General features: G+C 40.3%; 1 protein-coding gene across 4 annotated transcripts in view; it reads left to right on the top strand.

Annotated features, from left to right (window-relative positions):
• The window catches only part of RNF144B (ring finger protein 144B), a 160,579-nt gene extending 148,608 nt beyond the window's left edge, over positions 1-11,971 (top strand). For all 4 annotated transcript variants that reach the window (XM_046640011.1, XM_046640012.1, XM_046640010.1 and 1 more), the window contains 4 exons: positions 1,057-1,261; positions 3,358-3,502; positions 6,872-6,961; positions 8,124-11,971. In XM_046640011.1, coding sequence (XP_046495967.1) covers positions 1,057-1,261; positions 3,358-3,502; positions 6,872-6,961; positions 8,124-8,264 — 581 coding nt within the window. In that variant the 3' untranslated portion in view covers positions 8,265-11,971. The remainder of the gene's footprint in view (positions 1-1,056; positions 1,262-3,357; positions 3,503-6,871; positions 6,962-8,123) is intronic.
• Positions 11,972-14,768: the final 2,797 nt, after the last annotated feature.

Raw genomic sequence — 14,768 nt, 5'->3', positions numbered from 1 at the left:
TTTTCCCTGATACTGAATTTGTAAAATTATTACCTTTAAAACTAAGCTCATATTTAATACCTTCATTTGTTCTTTGTACTACCCTTTGGGTTTGTTTGCTTGCTCCCCCGAAATTTCTAAGAATCGCAAGCCTTAGGATATTTAAGGCTAGAATCTCATCAGTTCAAACTTTGCAAAATACATTAGTTCAGAGAAAAAAGGGCTACTCTACCCCTCAAATAACATCATTTTTCACATGATATGTTCCCTTAAAGGTCATATTGGATGACAAGAACACAGAGTCTGTTGTTGAATAGAAAATGGAAAACTGAACAAGATTTATACACACTTGAATAGAAAGACAGTTGTCCACCCCCCAACCGTGTCTTCTTTCCTGCATGCCGCATGAATTGAGCCAATGCAGTATACGACTGACAGTCATTTTATGGATTGTGAAAGTTCTTACCGTTTGTTTTTAGATCATGTAGGTCTTTTACAAATTGTCCCTAACTAGAATATTTATTGACAGCTAATCTGACTTCTTGGCTAAGCGACACCAGACATTGTTTGGTCCCTAAACTGCTTGATTCTTCCTTGATCTTTAGTTTCCCTCTGAACGACAGAAGAAACCTCACTACCTATTTTTCAGTGCCTGAAAGCACAAAATGTTTTGTGAATTTTGTTTTTCTTTTGCTTTGGTAGGGCCTTCCAGCCCAATTTTCCTCCAAGCTAGTACCTAAAATAATAGTAGAATTGACTAGAGACTTTTGCCTGTTATGAGTGCTGGAAGGTGAGAAATATTCCAAAAGAATTGCAAATTTTGGTTGGTGAGAATGTTCCTTATCTATTCATGAAGTCATGGTGGCCTATTCCATTAGTACCTACTTGAGAAATGTGGCAGGGCTGGGTGACCTTATAAGTTTGCATCCATACGAAGACCAATAGTAGAAATCACCACCATTGGTTGTACTAAGCTTCCATAGGTGTTAGCCTATACAAGTATAATTGAAGGGGAGAAAGCCTCAGGCTTGAATGGAAGATAGATAGACCATCACATTTTGTTTCTTTATGCTTTAGAAGTTCACCTGGACCCCTACCGAACATGGTGTCCCGTCGCAGACTGTCAGACAGTGTGCCCCGTTGCATCAAGTGACCCAGGACAGCCTGTGCTGGTGGAGTGCCCTTCTTGCCACCTGAAGTTCTGCTCATGTTGCAAGGATGTCTGGCATGCAGAGGTCTCCTGTAGAGAGAGTCAACCTATCGTCCTGCCAACAGAGCATGGGTAAGAAAAGAGACTTTGTCTTTGGGATTACTCACTAGTTTTCTTAGAAACCCCAAAGATGTTGCATGGAGAAGTTATCTTGAGATGGAATTTAGAGATTAGTTATTTCCTACAGAACTTTCCTGTGAAGTGTCTCCGAATTGGTAAGCTGTTAACAAAGAATAACCAAAAAGCATTTCTAAAGGATTTTAGTTATTTACCACCAGAGAATCTTCCAGATACTGCCGAAGTTAGGGTTTCTATGAGTTTTGATTTCTCTTTAGGTAGAGAGGCACATGGTCTGCTGATTCTCAGTAGGAAGTCATGGCTTGTCCAGAGCAACTTGCTCAGGTGCCATAACCATCTCCTATGGACATACCTCGTTCTTCCTGCTTGCAGAGTGGTGCAGAGATTATTTTCTTACGTGACTAAAGTGTCGGCTTCTGAGGTGTGCCAATCATATCAGAGAGAACACAGCAATAGAAGCAATAGCCCTTCAGTGTAGCACAGTGCTAAATTTATAGGTGCTTGAGAAAAAGAGCTTATCTCTCAATACGTTTATGCTCTGAAAAGATGGTGCCAAGGTTGAGATTTGTTACGATGAGAGGCAATTAAATCTGTTACCTTCCAGTATGGAGGGTTTTATGGCAACAGCAGGGCCCAGAGTGAGAGACCTTTGTGTTTGATCCCTTGCTTTGCTTGAGGCTATGGCTGTTCTGCAGCGGCAAGAGCAGAAATACCAGTGTTATAGTCCAGTTGGCTTAATCACCCAGCGCCCTCAGAGTGTGTAGAACCATTCTTCAGGAGCAGTAATGCTACCTGGCTGTGAGACTGTGCTTGAATCTCAGACCAAACAAATCAAGAGGAAAAAAAGCTCTAATACACGTGGCAGGCGCGTGCCCTCTTAGCTAGTGCTTTGTACGTTCCCCCTGCCGTGGCAGTAAGGTCTTCAGGTATCACAGGACAACGTAAAGATCCCACAGGAGAGAGGATTGAGTTCTAACATTAATACTTGGTATCTGTGTGATGTCCTGCAAGTCACTCAGCCTCTATGAGTCTGTTTCTCTATTTGAAAAAAAGGGAGGATTAGAATAGTAACTGTCCCACTGCTATATAAGGTTATTGTGAGTACCAAATACCATTGTAGATTTGACAATACTTTGCGAACCTGATGTCTGTGTGTGCTGAGTGGTGGTTTTGATGAACTAAAGTGCGACCCAGTGCTATGGCTCACCAGGCCCTCCTTTTCACCCCAATTTGTTCGCCTATTTTCTGTTCTCCTTTAGGCTGTGAGACTGTGCTGGCCTATTCATCTGTTTGCAACAGGTCTTTTCAATGAAATTGGGCATTTGTATTATAGAATTGATTATTGACTCCCCCAGCCTCCTCTATTTGTTGACTGTCACTCGTTGCTTGAAGGGGATACATTCTGAGAAATATGTCGTTAGGCAATTTAGTCATTGTGTGAACATCATAGAGTGTACTTACACAAACCTAGTGGTGTAGCATACTATACACCTAGGCTATATGGTACTAATCTTATGGGACCACTGTCACACACGCAGTCCGTCATTGACCGAAATGTCATTATATGGTGCATGACTGTATTTGGACAGGTCATTAGATCATCTATGCCCCTTAGGTCCTGAGCTAGTTTTTATGCTGTACAACAGACTTCTTGTACTTTTTATTCAGGCAGTGTGTGCTCAGGGAATAAAATAATAATTTGGCAAAACAATGAGTTAAATCAGCTGTGGAAAATACAATTATATTATTCACGCAAAGCCAATGATAAATAAATTAGGGTTCTTTTTTATTTTGAGTTATCTGAACCACTAATAATCTGTATCTCTTCTATTTTTACCTCCACCCTTTTCCTCAGAAGTGAATTAAGCAGCAATAACGAAGAGTTCACTACCCACCCATCAGGGGAGCTGGGAATTCAGTTGACCATAAAGTTGAGTCCAGAAGGGCATTCTTTAACTATTTAATTAATTAGAGTCAGCCCGCTCTTCCCACAGCTCTGGTTAGTGTACACCCTTGTGGTCCTAGCTTTTTAAAAAGTCAGGCAGCGTTCTCAATCCCCACCCTATAATTTTCATCCGTTTTGTTTCTAGGGCCCTCTTCGGGACAGATGCAGAAGCCCCCATTAAGCAATGCCCGGTTTGCCGAGTTTATATTGAACGCAACGAAGGCTGCGCTCAGATGATGTGCAAGAACTGCAAGCACACATTCTGCTGGTACTGTCTCCAGAACCTGGACGTAAGTTCCCCTTGGAAGAGTCTTCTCTGATGGTCTTTTTCCATATCGGATCTGTGCAGAAGCCAGTATCCTACAGGCTTTCCTTTTAAAACATTGAGGCTATTTTTGTCCTGCAAAAGAAATTTGTTTCTCTTAATGAGACTTTCTGAGCCTGCTGTTTTAGATATCTATAAAACCTCTCCCTGATTACCTTAGATGTGTCACCTTAGTTGTAAAGACAAACTTTTGTTTTAGGACATTTCCTGCTTTTTGGTCATTCCCTCATTCTAGTATGTAAAGGGCTATTAGTGTGTTAGTTTTACATTGCTATTATAACAATTTACCACAAACTTGTGGCTTAAAACAGCACAAATTTATTACCTTTGGTTCTGTACATAAGAAGTCTGACATGACATGGGTCTCACTGGATTAATATCAAGGTGTCCTCAGGGCTGCATTCTTTCTGGAGCCTCTGGGGGAGAATCCATTTCTTTGCCTTTTCCAGCTCCTAGAGGCTTCCTACATTCCTTGGCTTGTGGCCCCTTTCTCCATCTTCAAAGGCAGCAACATTGCATCTCTCTCACTCTTCTTCCATAGTCATAGCTTCCAGAGTCATTCCCTCTGACATGACAGCCAGGAAGCTTCTCTGCCTTTAAGGACCCATGTGATTTGATCAGGCCCAACGGATAATACAAGATACTCTTCCCCATCTCAGGGTTTTGATTTAATCACATTTGCAAAATCCTTTTTGCCATGTAAGGTAACATATTCACAAGTTTTGGAGGATAGGCCATGGGCATCTTTACAGGACCAATTATTCTGCCTACCACAATTAAGTTGTTTTCCTTTTTTTGAATTTAAGAAAAAAGCCGTTCAAGGCAATGGTGACTCTTAAATAACCATCTCGTTGTTTGGCCTGACAGCGGTATTGCTACTGTATTGTCAAGCTCCCCTTCCCAGATAAAGGGGTGTAGTCTGATTATTCTTTTTCCTCACCCTTCAGGAAGCATGTCTTCTCAAGTTCAGGTGCAGTTTCATTCAGTCCTGTGCTAAGGCTAGTGGTAACCTCAGAGTTAAAAGGTAGTGTGAAGGATTGGTGAGAAATCTATGGTTTTCAATTCTAATGTTTTAAAGTTTGGGGTAGCATAAGTTATTTGTAGATATTCCCTATTTTGGCAATTTGGACCTTTAAAATATGTCCATATCAGTGTAAATCCTCAGTCATGGTTGAATGACCACTCTCTTCTCAGCTTTTCATTTTAGTTGCTTAGTTTGCCTCAATTCGGTAAATAATTTGTGTCGTGCTTTGGTATCATACACCCTCAGCGAGTGAGCGTGTGGTTAATATGGGATGCATCCTGGCCACCACATGCCTGACTTTTACCTGAAAATGAGTTAAGCTGTTTAAGATGATATCCAGGAGCAAGAAGCTTAATCAGCTTGATGTCAGTGTTTCAAGAAGAGGCATAAACTGAGGAGAAGAAAATTGACATTTTAGGCCCCAGAAGCTCAGCAACACAGGTTGAAAGAAATGTTTTCATTCTTTAAAAACAATTTGTTTATCATAACCCCTTGAATTACAATTATGTTTGATATTTGAGACCTCTCATCGTTCCAAATGAGTGGTATTCTGGATGAGGATATGACTGATTGTACACCCCTCATGCTTTACAAATGAAAGAAATCTTTTTTGTTTTCCTTCAGGTTTAATCAGAATATTAATTGGGTTCGTATCCACCATGAGGCCGAGCCCATGAGGTTCTCTTTAGGAGGCAAGAGTGAAGGGAGTAAATATGTGCACCAGATCGCTCCATCCCTTGGCTGAAATATGTTTGGGGTATGGTGTTGCAAGGAACACATTGTTCTGTCACTTGTGCTGCTCTGGTCTCGAGATGAAATGGAGCAGATGTTAAATGTCTACATCTTTTTCTGGTCATTGTTTTTTGAGATCTCATTTTCTCGGTTTTTACCCGGGGGTATTGGCCTGTTGGTAATGATGTTTTTCTGTAGACGAGTGTTCGATGTCAGATGGAGGTGTTGATCTTTGTTTATAGGAAAGTTTTAGAGCATGGGCCTAGGAGAAGAGCGACTGTCCAAAAGCCCAGCCTGAGACAGACACCACAGTGATTTTGAGTTTGGCTGTGGCACTGAGTTTGTTCCTGCCTTGGTCCTCATCCCTGCTGTTTAGAGGATGAGGTATTTTCAGTCTTCTGCTTTGGGAACCTCAGAGACTTGTCCCTCAGTTATCTCTTCTCTCTCCTGTGACTTCAACTTCCGCTCTTTACTCTCCACTCTAGCATATCCACACATTCAAGTGTTCCATTTAAAAATGAGTAACACTTTTCTCAAGCCTCGGTCTTTCGCCTTCTACCATTCTATTTCTCTCCTTCATTTTGGCGCCACGCGTCTCAAAAAAGCATAATCACATCTAGTTGTTGACACTTACTTACCTCCAATCATTGTAATATACTCAGATTGCCACCTAGTCACACCCTTCCAAGGCTTTGAGTGATTTCTTTTGGATAAAATCCAATGGATCCTTCAATCCTCATCTTACCTAAATTCTCTGCTGCCTTTGAATCTTGACCACCTCTGTTTCAGTGATACCATCTCTTCTGGTTTCTATTCTATGTTTCTGGCCACTTCTCAGTTTCCTTTCCAGGCTCTCCCTTGACCCATTTTTAAACGTTTGTTTTCAACAGCCTCTTTGCTTCTCAGTCTATACTCTCTCCCTGGGTAATCTCATCTACTTCTGTGATTTCTTCCACCTCATGTACACTTATTCCCGAGTCTTTTTTCCAAAATCCAGAAGTTTTTTGAACAGTACTGCTTGAATGTCTCAAATCTCTCTCAAGTTCAACATATCTAAACTGTGGTCATCATCTTCCCAACCAACTCCATCTCTATGTTGTCACTTCTCTCAACAAAGCCACTGCCTCCTACCCAGTGGCTTTCCCCTCCTCTGTGATTTCTTCTCCCTCCTTCCCATCTAGTAAGTTACCTTCTTAATATCTCATGACTGTGTTTTCCTCTTCTCCATCTCAGCCACTGGCATTTTGTCTCACTTGCTTTACTGCAATAGCCTTTTAGCTGCCTGGCTCATGGGCCTCTCATTCCGTATTGCACTGTTTGTTAGAGCTACCTTTTGAAAATAGTTGGTCAGGTCATTAATCTTTTTTAGACTCAATCAAGAGCCTTGTTGATTATGATCTGTTTTCACTTGATGATTTATAAAACTACTGATTAAGATTACAGGCTTGGAATTCCATAGGCCGTCATTAATATCACCAGAAAGAGCCTTTGCTTCCACTAAGGTGATCTGATGTGATTAGTGTCCATCTTTCAGTTCAAAATTGCATGTTTACTGAAACCTCTCTCTTTGTTTTTCAGAATGACATTTTCCTCAGACATTATGACAAAGGGCCATGTAGGAATAAGCTCGGCCACTCAAGAGCCTCAGTGATGTGGAATCGAACACAGGTACCCTGACCCCAAAAGGAGCATGAAATAAACCAGACTTATGATGGGCTTAAAAAGCCCACCACTCATCCTCCCCTCTCTATTCCCTACCTACCCATCCCAGCCTGGGAGGTTCTGGGGAGTTCTGGGGCAGGGCTAGGGAAAGTAATGGAGCAACTGCCAGAAGTTAATTCATGAGCGCAATCCCCTTGGGGATAAGTAGGGGGGCAGGGCACCAGAGGAGCCAAGTAATTAACAGTGACCTGCAGAATGAAGGCAGATGTTCTTTCCTCCTGAAAAAATGCTAGAATGACTTTCCTAAAGCCCTTTAAGGCATATTTGCTGTGAAAGGCAAGGCTCTAAAATCCTTTGAGCCCCTGCTGGGGCTTAGATCTGTCTGTACATACCATTGTGTGTTTATGTGGAAGGTTCAAAGGGAGTCTGGTTTATTTTTAATAGTGTTTCATATTTATTAAAGGCCATGTTCCTTTTGAGGGAGTCAGTGTTAATAGCCTAGTAATCATTATTAACATACCTATGAGACTGTTGAGGAAACTCAGGTAGAGAGAGAGCCAACACCAACAATTCACGATTATTCTGAGCTTGCACCAGAACCTGATTTAGCATTTGGGTTGTTCTTCTCATCTTTGATTTAGTGCTTGGTATCTCCCTGGTTTATATCCAGTTTAGAGCATTGCTGGGCACTGACTAAAGGGGCCCATAATTATAACTGTTTTTTGTGTGTGAGATGGCCTCTTGGTCAGTTCTGCTATAAGAAATTACCATAGTCTGGGTGGCTTAAACAACAGGAATTTATTTCTCACAGTTCTGGAGATTGGATATCTGAAATCAGGGTGCCAGTATGGTTGGGTTCTGGTGAGGACTCTCTTCATTTACAGATGAAGCTCTTCTCACTGTATCCTCACATGGCAGAAAGCAGAGAGAGAAGAAGCAAGCTTTCTGGTGTGTCTTCTTATAAGGACAGTAATCCCATCATTTGGTCTCCACCCTTGTGTCCTAATTACCTCCCAAAGGCCCCCATTTCTAAACATCATTATATAGGGTATTAGAGTTTCAACATATGAATTTTGGGGAGACAGAAACATCCAGTCTATAGCTGATGGTATAGTCTACATAGAGGAAGATTTAACTGCTAAAATAGGTTTTTCTTCTACATTTCCAGGTGGTCGGGATTCTTGTGGGATTGGGCATCATTGCCTTGGTGACTTCACCCTTGCTGCTCCTGGCTTCCCCGTGTATAATCTGCTGTGTCTGTAAGTCCTGTCGGGGCAAGAAGAAAAAGCATGACCCATCCACAACCTAAAGATTTCTGTTCATGTCATGTGCCACAGATGTCTGGGTTATACGAGACAGCACAGTGATAAAACCCCACTTAATGAACTCACCTCCTTCTCCTTGCCAAACTTTGGAAGTGCCTCTGTGTCCAGACCTTGAACTTGTCTGCCTGCCTTCAGTATCAGAAAAGGCCAAGCACTAGTGTGTATGTTCCTGTGTAAAGAGAACCGGGTTCTACAGTCCAGGCTGTGTCTCTGGAGCATGTTGAAGCTTTGGAGGTGCTGAGGAGGAACTAACACGTCAACATTTTATCATCTGAAGGATCGCACTGGACTGTTCAACTCCGAGCCAAATTCAAGGAGCCTGAGTGAATATTCAGTATAATAAATGTGTTGCCATGGTTGGCAACATACATTACAACTGAGAAGCCAGTATATCCTGTGTTGACCACCATGAGAAACATGGGGGAAAGCTCCCACGTAGGAGAGGAAGGGATAAGACTGTCTAAGGGAGAATTCTCATGAGAGCTATAAAGCAGGCTGCTTATCTTAGGAGTCAATATGGTGGCTCTGCCTCTGCCAGCTACCGGGTGTGCTTTCCCAGCATTCCCACAGTGACTTGGCAGAAACACAATGGTTTTCTCCTCGTGTGATCTCAGCTTCAAGCAGGAGAAAACTGCTGTGCGGAGGGAGTTGTCCCTTCCCAGTAAAAGGGTTGCAGCATGTAAAACAATATGGTCTGATTTAGTCTCTCTCCCTTGGCAAATGTAACATTTTTAAGGTGATAAACTCTTCTCTTAAAGCCAGTAGCTGCGGTCTACAAGATTGTTTTATAAGAAGTCTGGGTAGAGTGGCAAGGTTCAAAACTTCGTCATAGATAACAGAGACCTTTCTTGAGCTCTGTGTTCATACACCCAACAGATCTAGAATTGGACCTAAAAGTACACACCAAAAGTGAACACGAAAGTCCATATGTACATCTAAAATCTGTGTACTTGCTGCCTATCTAGAATTTCTATCCATTGGACAGGCATGGATATACCCAGTAGTACACACAAAATAAAGGTTTACGTAAAAGCCATTCTGTCTTTCCCTCTATCACTAATATGGTTTAATATAAATCACCCTAAAGATTTTTTGCGTATTATATATGCAAATTTTGGTTGCAAGTTCATAACTTACCCAAAAGTATAGATTCATAAACATAACTCTTTTAAAACAATACTTAGAACGATATCATGCTGTCTCAGTTTGTAAAAACACTAATTGATAATCAAGTTTACGTATTTTCAAACAATTCAGAGCAGCTCTCAGCGAAGTTTTGTATTGCTCTTTCAGCATCTGTTAGGGCAATCTGAATACTTTCCGTATGAACGAGGCACTGATAAAACAACAACAAAAAATATGTAAGAAGTAAAATGTAAATGCTTTATGTATCATAAACAGTTTGGATTTGTATCACCTCATTGTGACTTACTTTTCCCATCACACCTTTAGTTAGATTTTGAATAAATGAGTTTTGAAAAGACAGTAACTTTTTCTCCAGTGACAGGATTCCATAATTGCTATTAACAGTGTATCCTGGTGCTTCATGAGAACATAAAAATGTTGATAGAGAGCTCTCCTTGAAGTCAGGGACATCCCGTCAGGAACTATCAGGACCTATACTTTCTGAGGTAACTGGGTAACTAGATTATTAAATTGCTGCTATTCCGGACCTATTATTAAAGAATGATGCTTTTCCTATGTAATGGAATGTATCCTAAATGGGGATGTGTATATTTAAGGAACTTTAATTCACACGTACATATTGATATCTGATACATGTATAGTACAGCTGTTGGTTGTGTACATTTTTATTTCCAGTTTGTACAGAACATAGATGAGAACTCTGGGAAAACTTTTGAATGGCAACCAACCAAAAACATTTTTAATCATTTATTAGAAATTTCTCAATGTTAAATGTCTTTATTTTCCTTCAAAGCTCTAAACACTTCAGAAAAAAAAAAAATCAGTACCCTCTTCTATCAGTGTATTTCATATTAGGATGAATACAAATGTACATGTATTTGAAGAATTTGCTTTGTCTTACACTGCCTCCTTATAGTAAAGGGCATTTATAACTGCTCAGGGGATCACAGGAACTCAACCGAAATTGAATTTTTGTCTCAAGAATGTCAGTAGTGGCAGTGTACGCCTCCACTAGTAAACTTTCTGAGCTTGGTTTCACAAAGAATCTTTAAACAGGGACTGATTTCAAGAAACCTAAAATGCTGTGTTTTCAGAGGCAGAGCTCCTGAATGTGGAGTAAAGGTGGAAGGAAACATCTCTGCTATTTCCTTGGCGAAACGGAAGGAACTTATCTTCTCACAGAGATATTGTAACAGAATTAGCTACTTTTTCATGGGGGATAGGGGAGTGAGGGTTGTTTGTCAAGTAGACTTTAAATAACTTAAATAATTTAAGTTTTTAAATGTTGCAAAGTGCCTGAAAAATGTTGACTTTTTCCTTAAATAGCTAAATGAATTGGCCTGTGTGAGGTGGTCAGAATCAACAGGTTGGCAGATTAAACCCAGATCTCTCTCTGGTACATCAAAGGGCGAGATTCAAGCGCATCTAGAGATTTTGTTTATAAAGGAGAGAGCTGACCACTTTGATAACAGAAACTGATGTTTGCATTTTGGATAATTGGCGAGCAAAAGAGTTTAATCTGTCTCCTTCCTCTGTTTGTCAGCTTTAACCTTTCCTAGTGATTCTCTTTCCTTACTAGGAAGAAATATGGGTCTACATAATAATGTTTGGATGGGTGGCAGAAATCTTTTTATGTTTAGAGTGGTTTAGTGTGCTTGAAATATAAATCAAAAATCCTTCACCAAACTGGAATCTAGATGTAATAACCCCCCATCCAGAAACGTCATTGGATGTAATGGCACAGCCTCTAGCCGCTGCAGGAGTTTTTCTCCCGTTGTTAGGTAGGGAGGTGAGAAGGAAAGCCATATGGAAGCAAATTTTAGAATCTTAGGCATCCTGTTTGTTCATGCCATGGATATTTGCTCCAGACTTGAAATCTCCATTTTGAGAGAGGCCTTTGGAAAATGAGTAATTCACAGTGTGAATTTTCTTGTAGCCTGCATCAAAAAATCTTATCTATCCAGGTTTGAAAATCTACATGTTCATTTGAACGTAAATGACTGTTGCTTGGAACCCCAAATTGTCTCCTAAACATTATTCAGAATCTAAATGTGTGTTACTCTAGCCTTCCCTACACAGTGCTTCTAAAAGACTTTCTGTTCATGAATGGATGCCTTTGTGTATATAGAATCATGTACATATGTGTAACTTTAAAGACAATTTCAGAATGCCTTAGATGAATGACATTTTATCAAGCTGTCACAATTGATATCTATAGGCTATTAACATCTCATGTTGAAATCATGATCCAGAAAGTTTTGTTATGTATTTAAGAAATTGCTGTTGTATTATATTTTTGCAGTTATGTGAGAGGAAAATAGCAGTTTTAGTCTCTCTAGCCCCAATAAATGTGGAGCAGGAGATCAAGTGTGTTAACTTTTGTTGTGTTGCATGTTTCTAGTCATGTTCAATTTTACCATTCAGGAGCCAAGTCGCTATTAAATCCGAGGTTCAGAATTGACAAAAAATACCCAAGTCTGCAATATCATTTATGGAAATAACTCTTGCTACCTTGTTTCTTAAAAATAAATGGAAGCAAGTGTAATGTCTTCACTTGTTGCAGACTTTCTTGTTGTGCGTGTGATATTCCACACTGCCATTGCACAGGCATTGATCATTATCCAGAGAAATAATCAAGGCCAGCCCAGTGGCGTGGCAGTTAAGTTCATGCACTCCACTTCAGTCGCCCGGTATTCACTGGTTCGGATCCCAGGCACAGACCTACGCACTGCTTCTCAAGCCATGCTGTGGCATGTGTCCCACAGATAAAGTAGAGGAAGATGGGCATAGAGGTTAGCTCAGGGCCAATCTTCCTCGGTAAAAAGAGGAGGATCTGTGGTGGATGTTAGCTCAGGGCTAATCTTCCTCCTAAAAAATTAAAAATAACAATTTAGGTCTTTGACCCTTCTAGTAAAAAATTCTGGCAGGCATCAAAGCCACTAGTTCTGTAAAGTAAGAGTTGGACTCTGTGCTCTCTGAGGTCAGTTCTGACCTTCCACAAGTCTATTAGAGGAATGTGTTTCCTTGTTATGATATTTGAAGAAAGGATTTACATTAGAGTGTTAACTTAAGGTCATTTCCATTTGAATTTGAATACCAATATACTCAAGGCAGGACTCTCCTAAAGTAGAGTGCCAGGAGTTGGCTAACAACTGGAACATCTGTTTCTGCAAAACTGAAAGCTCACATTCCTGTGCTGATGTTGATGTCTTTTTATTGAATGTTACATGCTTTTAATGTGATACCTGAGTATGAAGGTTAATAATTGACTCATAATTCAAATTTCATTTTCTAATTCAGTTTTGAAGAAATCAATAAGATCGTTTAAAAACATTCTGGGGTTATGTGGTTTCTTAATTTGCTTAATCATCTCCTAGAATGTCAACATTATTTCACTTTGGAAATGTACTTATTGTTGGCTGAACTTGAATTTGCATTCCCAAAGAATTATTGAATGAACCATTTTATACAGCAGTGATTTTAATCAATGCCCTAAGCAGCAAACTCATTGCAATGTAAATTATGAACCTAGTGAATTTGGAGGAGAATTATAATTAGGTTTTTCTGTAATTCAATTATTTTCACTTGTTAGATAATCTAGTTTTTCTTTAGACTCCAAAGAAAGTATCCAACTCTACGTTATGAGAAAGAAAGAAATTTCTTCAAATAGTTAATGAAAATTATGTTTTATTTATATATTTTTACATATGCTTTTTAAGGAGTTTTTGAGAACAATCCTATGAGATAAATGGAGCAGATATTAGATCCATTTCATAGAGAAAGCAATGGTTTTGTGTTCATGCCTTGCCAGGGGTCATACTACTGATGAGTGGCAGCCAGAAAAAGAATGCCAGACTCCTTGAAAGTACTTTCATGCTCTTTCATTAGTCAGTAATTCTGAGCTTTCCTTCACTCTCAGTTTTTGTGAGTCCCAAGAAAATGTATTCTTCTCTCAATTCTCTGTATCAGTGGAGGTGTATGTAAGAGAATAATTTATTATTTCAAAAAATCATTGAGAGTTGGTGTGTTAGTGTGTCTGACAACATGCGTAGGGCAGATGGCCACCCCTGAGATGAACCCCAGTCACTCCCTGGGCTTCAGCTAGAGGAAGAGGGCAGGAGACGGAAGATGCTTCATTAGAGAAATAACTAGGTGGTGTGTATCCACCTTGCTAATTTGGGAACTAGAATTATAGCTGGATCTGTATACTTACTCCAGAAACCAGTGTTCGCCTCTTCCCCACAAATACAAAGTCCATTCTCACAGCTTCCTTTTAATGTTTACAATCAAGACTCAAAGCAGTTAACTTGGCTCCAAATCCTTTCCGATTAACATTACTAACTTGTAATTTGTATTTGTGGCCTTTCATTAAATAAATCAGTTGACTGGCAGTTTTAAAAGCAAGAAATGAGGCTCTAAATAATGAACTTACTGAATGAATTTGTGACGTGTATAAAGAAGTTGTGCTTTGAATTCCATTATCTGCCTTTGTGTTTTCCAATTTTATCAGTGCAATTTTATCAGCTTTCCTTTTTTTGTGTGTTAAAACTAGAATTCAGGCTTTTGAGGAGAAGGTAATTAAGTCTATCATTAGCCATTTTATCTTGTGCTTCCTTAATGATCTGGCATGATTCCGGGGGTATATCTTCTTTTTGGAGGAGTGGATAAGTGGTTAACATTAATGCTATTGAATACATTCAAATAAAATGAACAAGAAGGTTTTCTTGAGGTGAGTTGTGAGACTTCTGATTATTGATCAGTCTGGACTTATTTTTTGGTGCCAAGCCAGTTTGTTTAACTAGAAGCAAACAAGTCCAGAAATCCACACCCTGCCTGCATGGTGTGTCCCAAATTCCAGCCTGGCCTTGGGACTTTGGCACCATAAGGGTATGTGATTGGAGTGTTGGGAGATAGCTGGCAAATCTGGTGTCACCCTGGGCACAGAAAAAGCTTGCAGTGTCCTCTCCAGGTGCTGTGGGGTCGGGGGACACACACCCAGCTCTGCAGTAAGATGGCTTCAGTTCCAGGCCTGGCTTTGCTCTTGACTGGTGGTGTGGTCCGGGGCCAGCCATTTATCATGCAGTGTCATTTTGTCTGTCTTAGCTCAGGCCTGGGAGGATCGGATGAGATGGAGAATGTTGAAGAGCTTCTAAGTTTTATTGGTTAGGAGGTGAGAGCAGAGGGAGCCATTGTACTGTGCTGCAGCTGTAAGTAGGGGTGACCAGTTCAGCCAGACTCTGTTCCCAAAGGAGAAGAGGGCACTAAGAGATTGGGTCCCACAGTACCTTTCAAGCTTGTGAATGTGTGTTGAGAAAGGAGTGACCTTCTCAGTAAATATATTG

This window comes from Equus quagga, chromosome 15, assembly GCF_021613505.1.
Source record: "Equus quagga isolate Etosha38 chromosome 15, UCLA_HA_Equagga_1.0, whole genome shotgun sequence".
In the NCBI taxonomy this organism is placed as follows: domain Eukaryota; kingdom Metazoa; phylum Chordata; class Mammalia; order Perissodactyla; family Equidae; genus Equus; species Equus quagga.
Note: the sequence above shows the minus strand (reverse complement) of the source record. Positions and strands in the feature narration are given on the sequence as shown.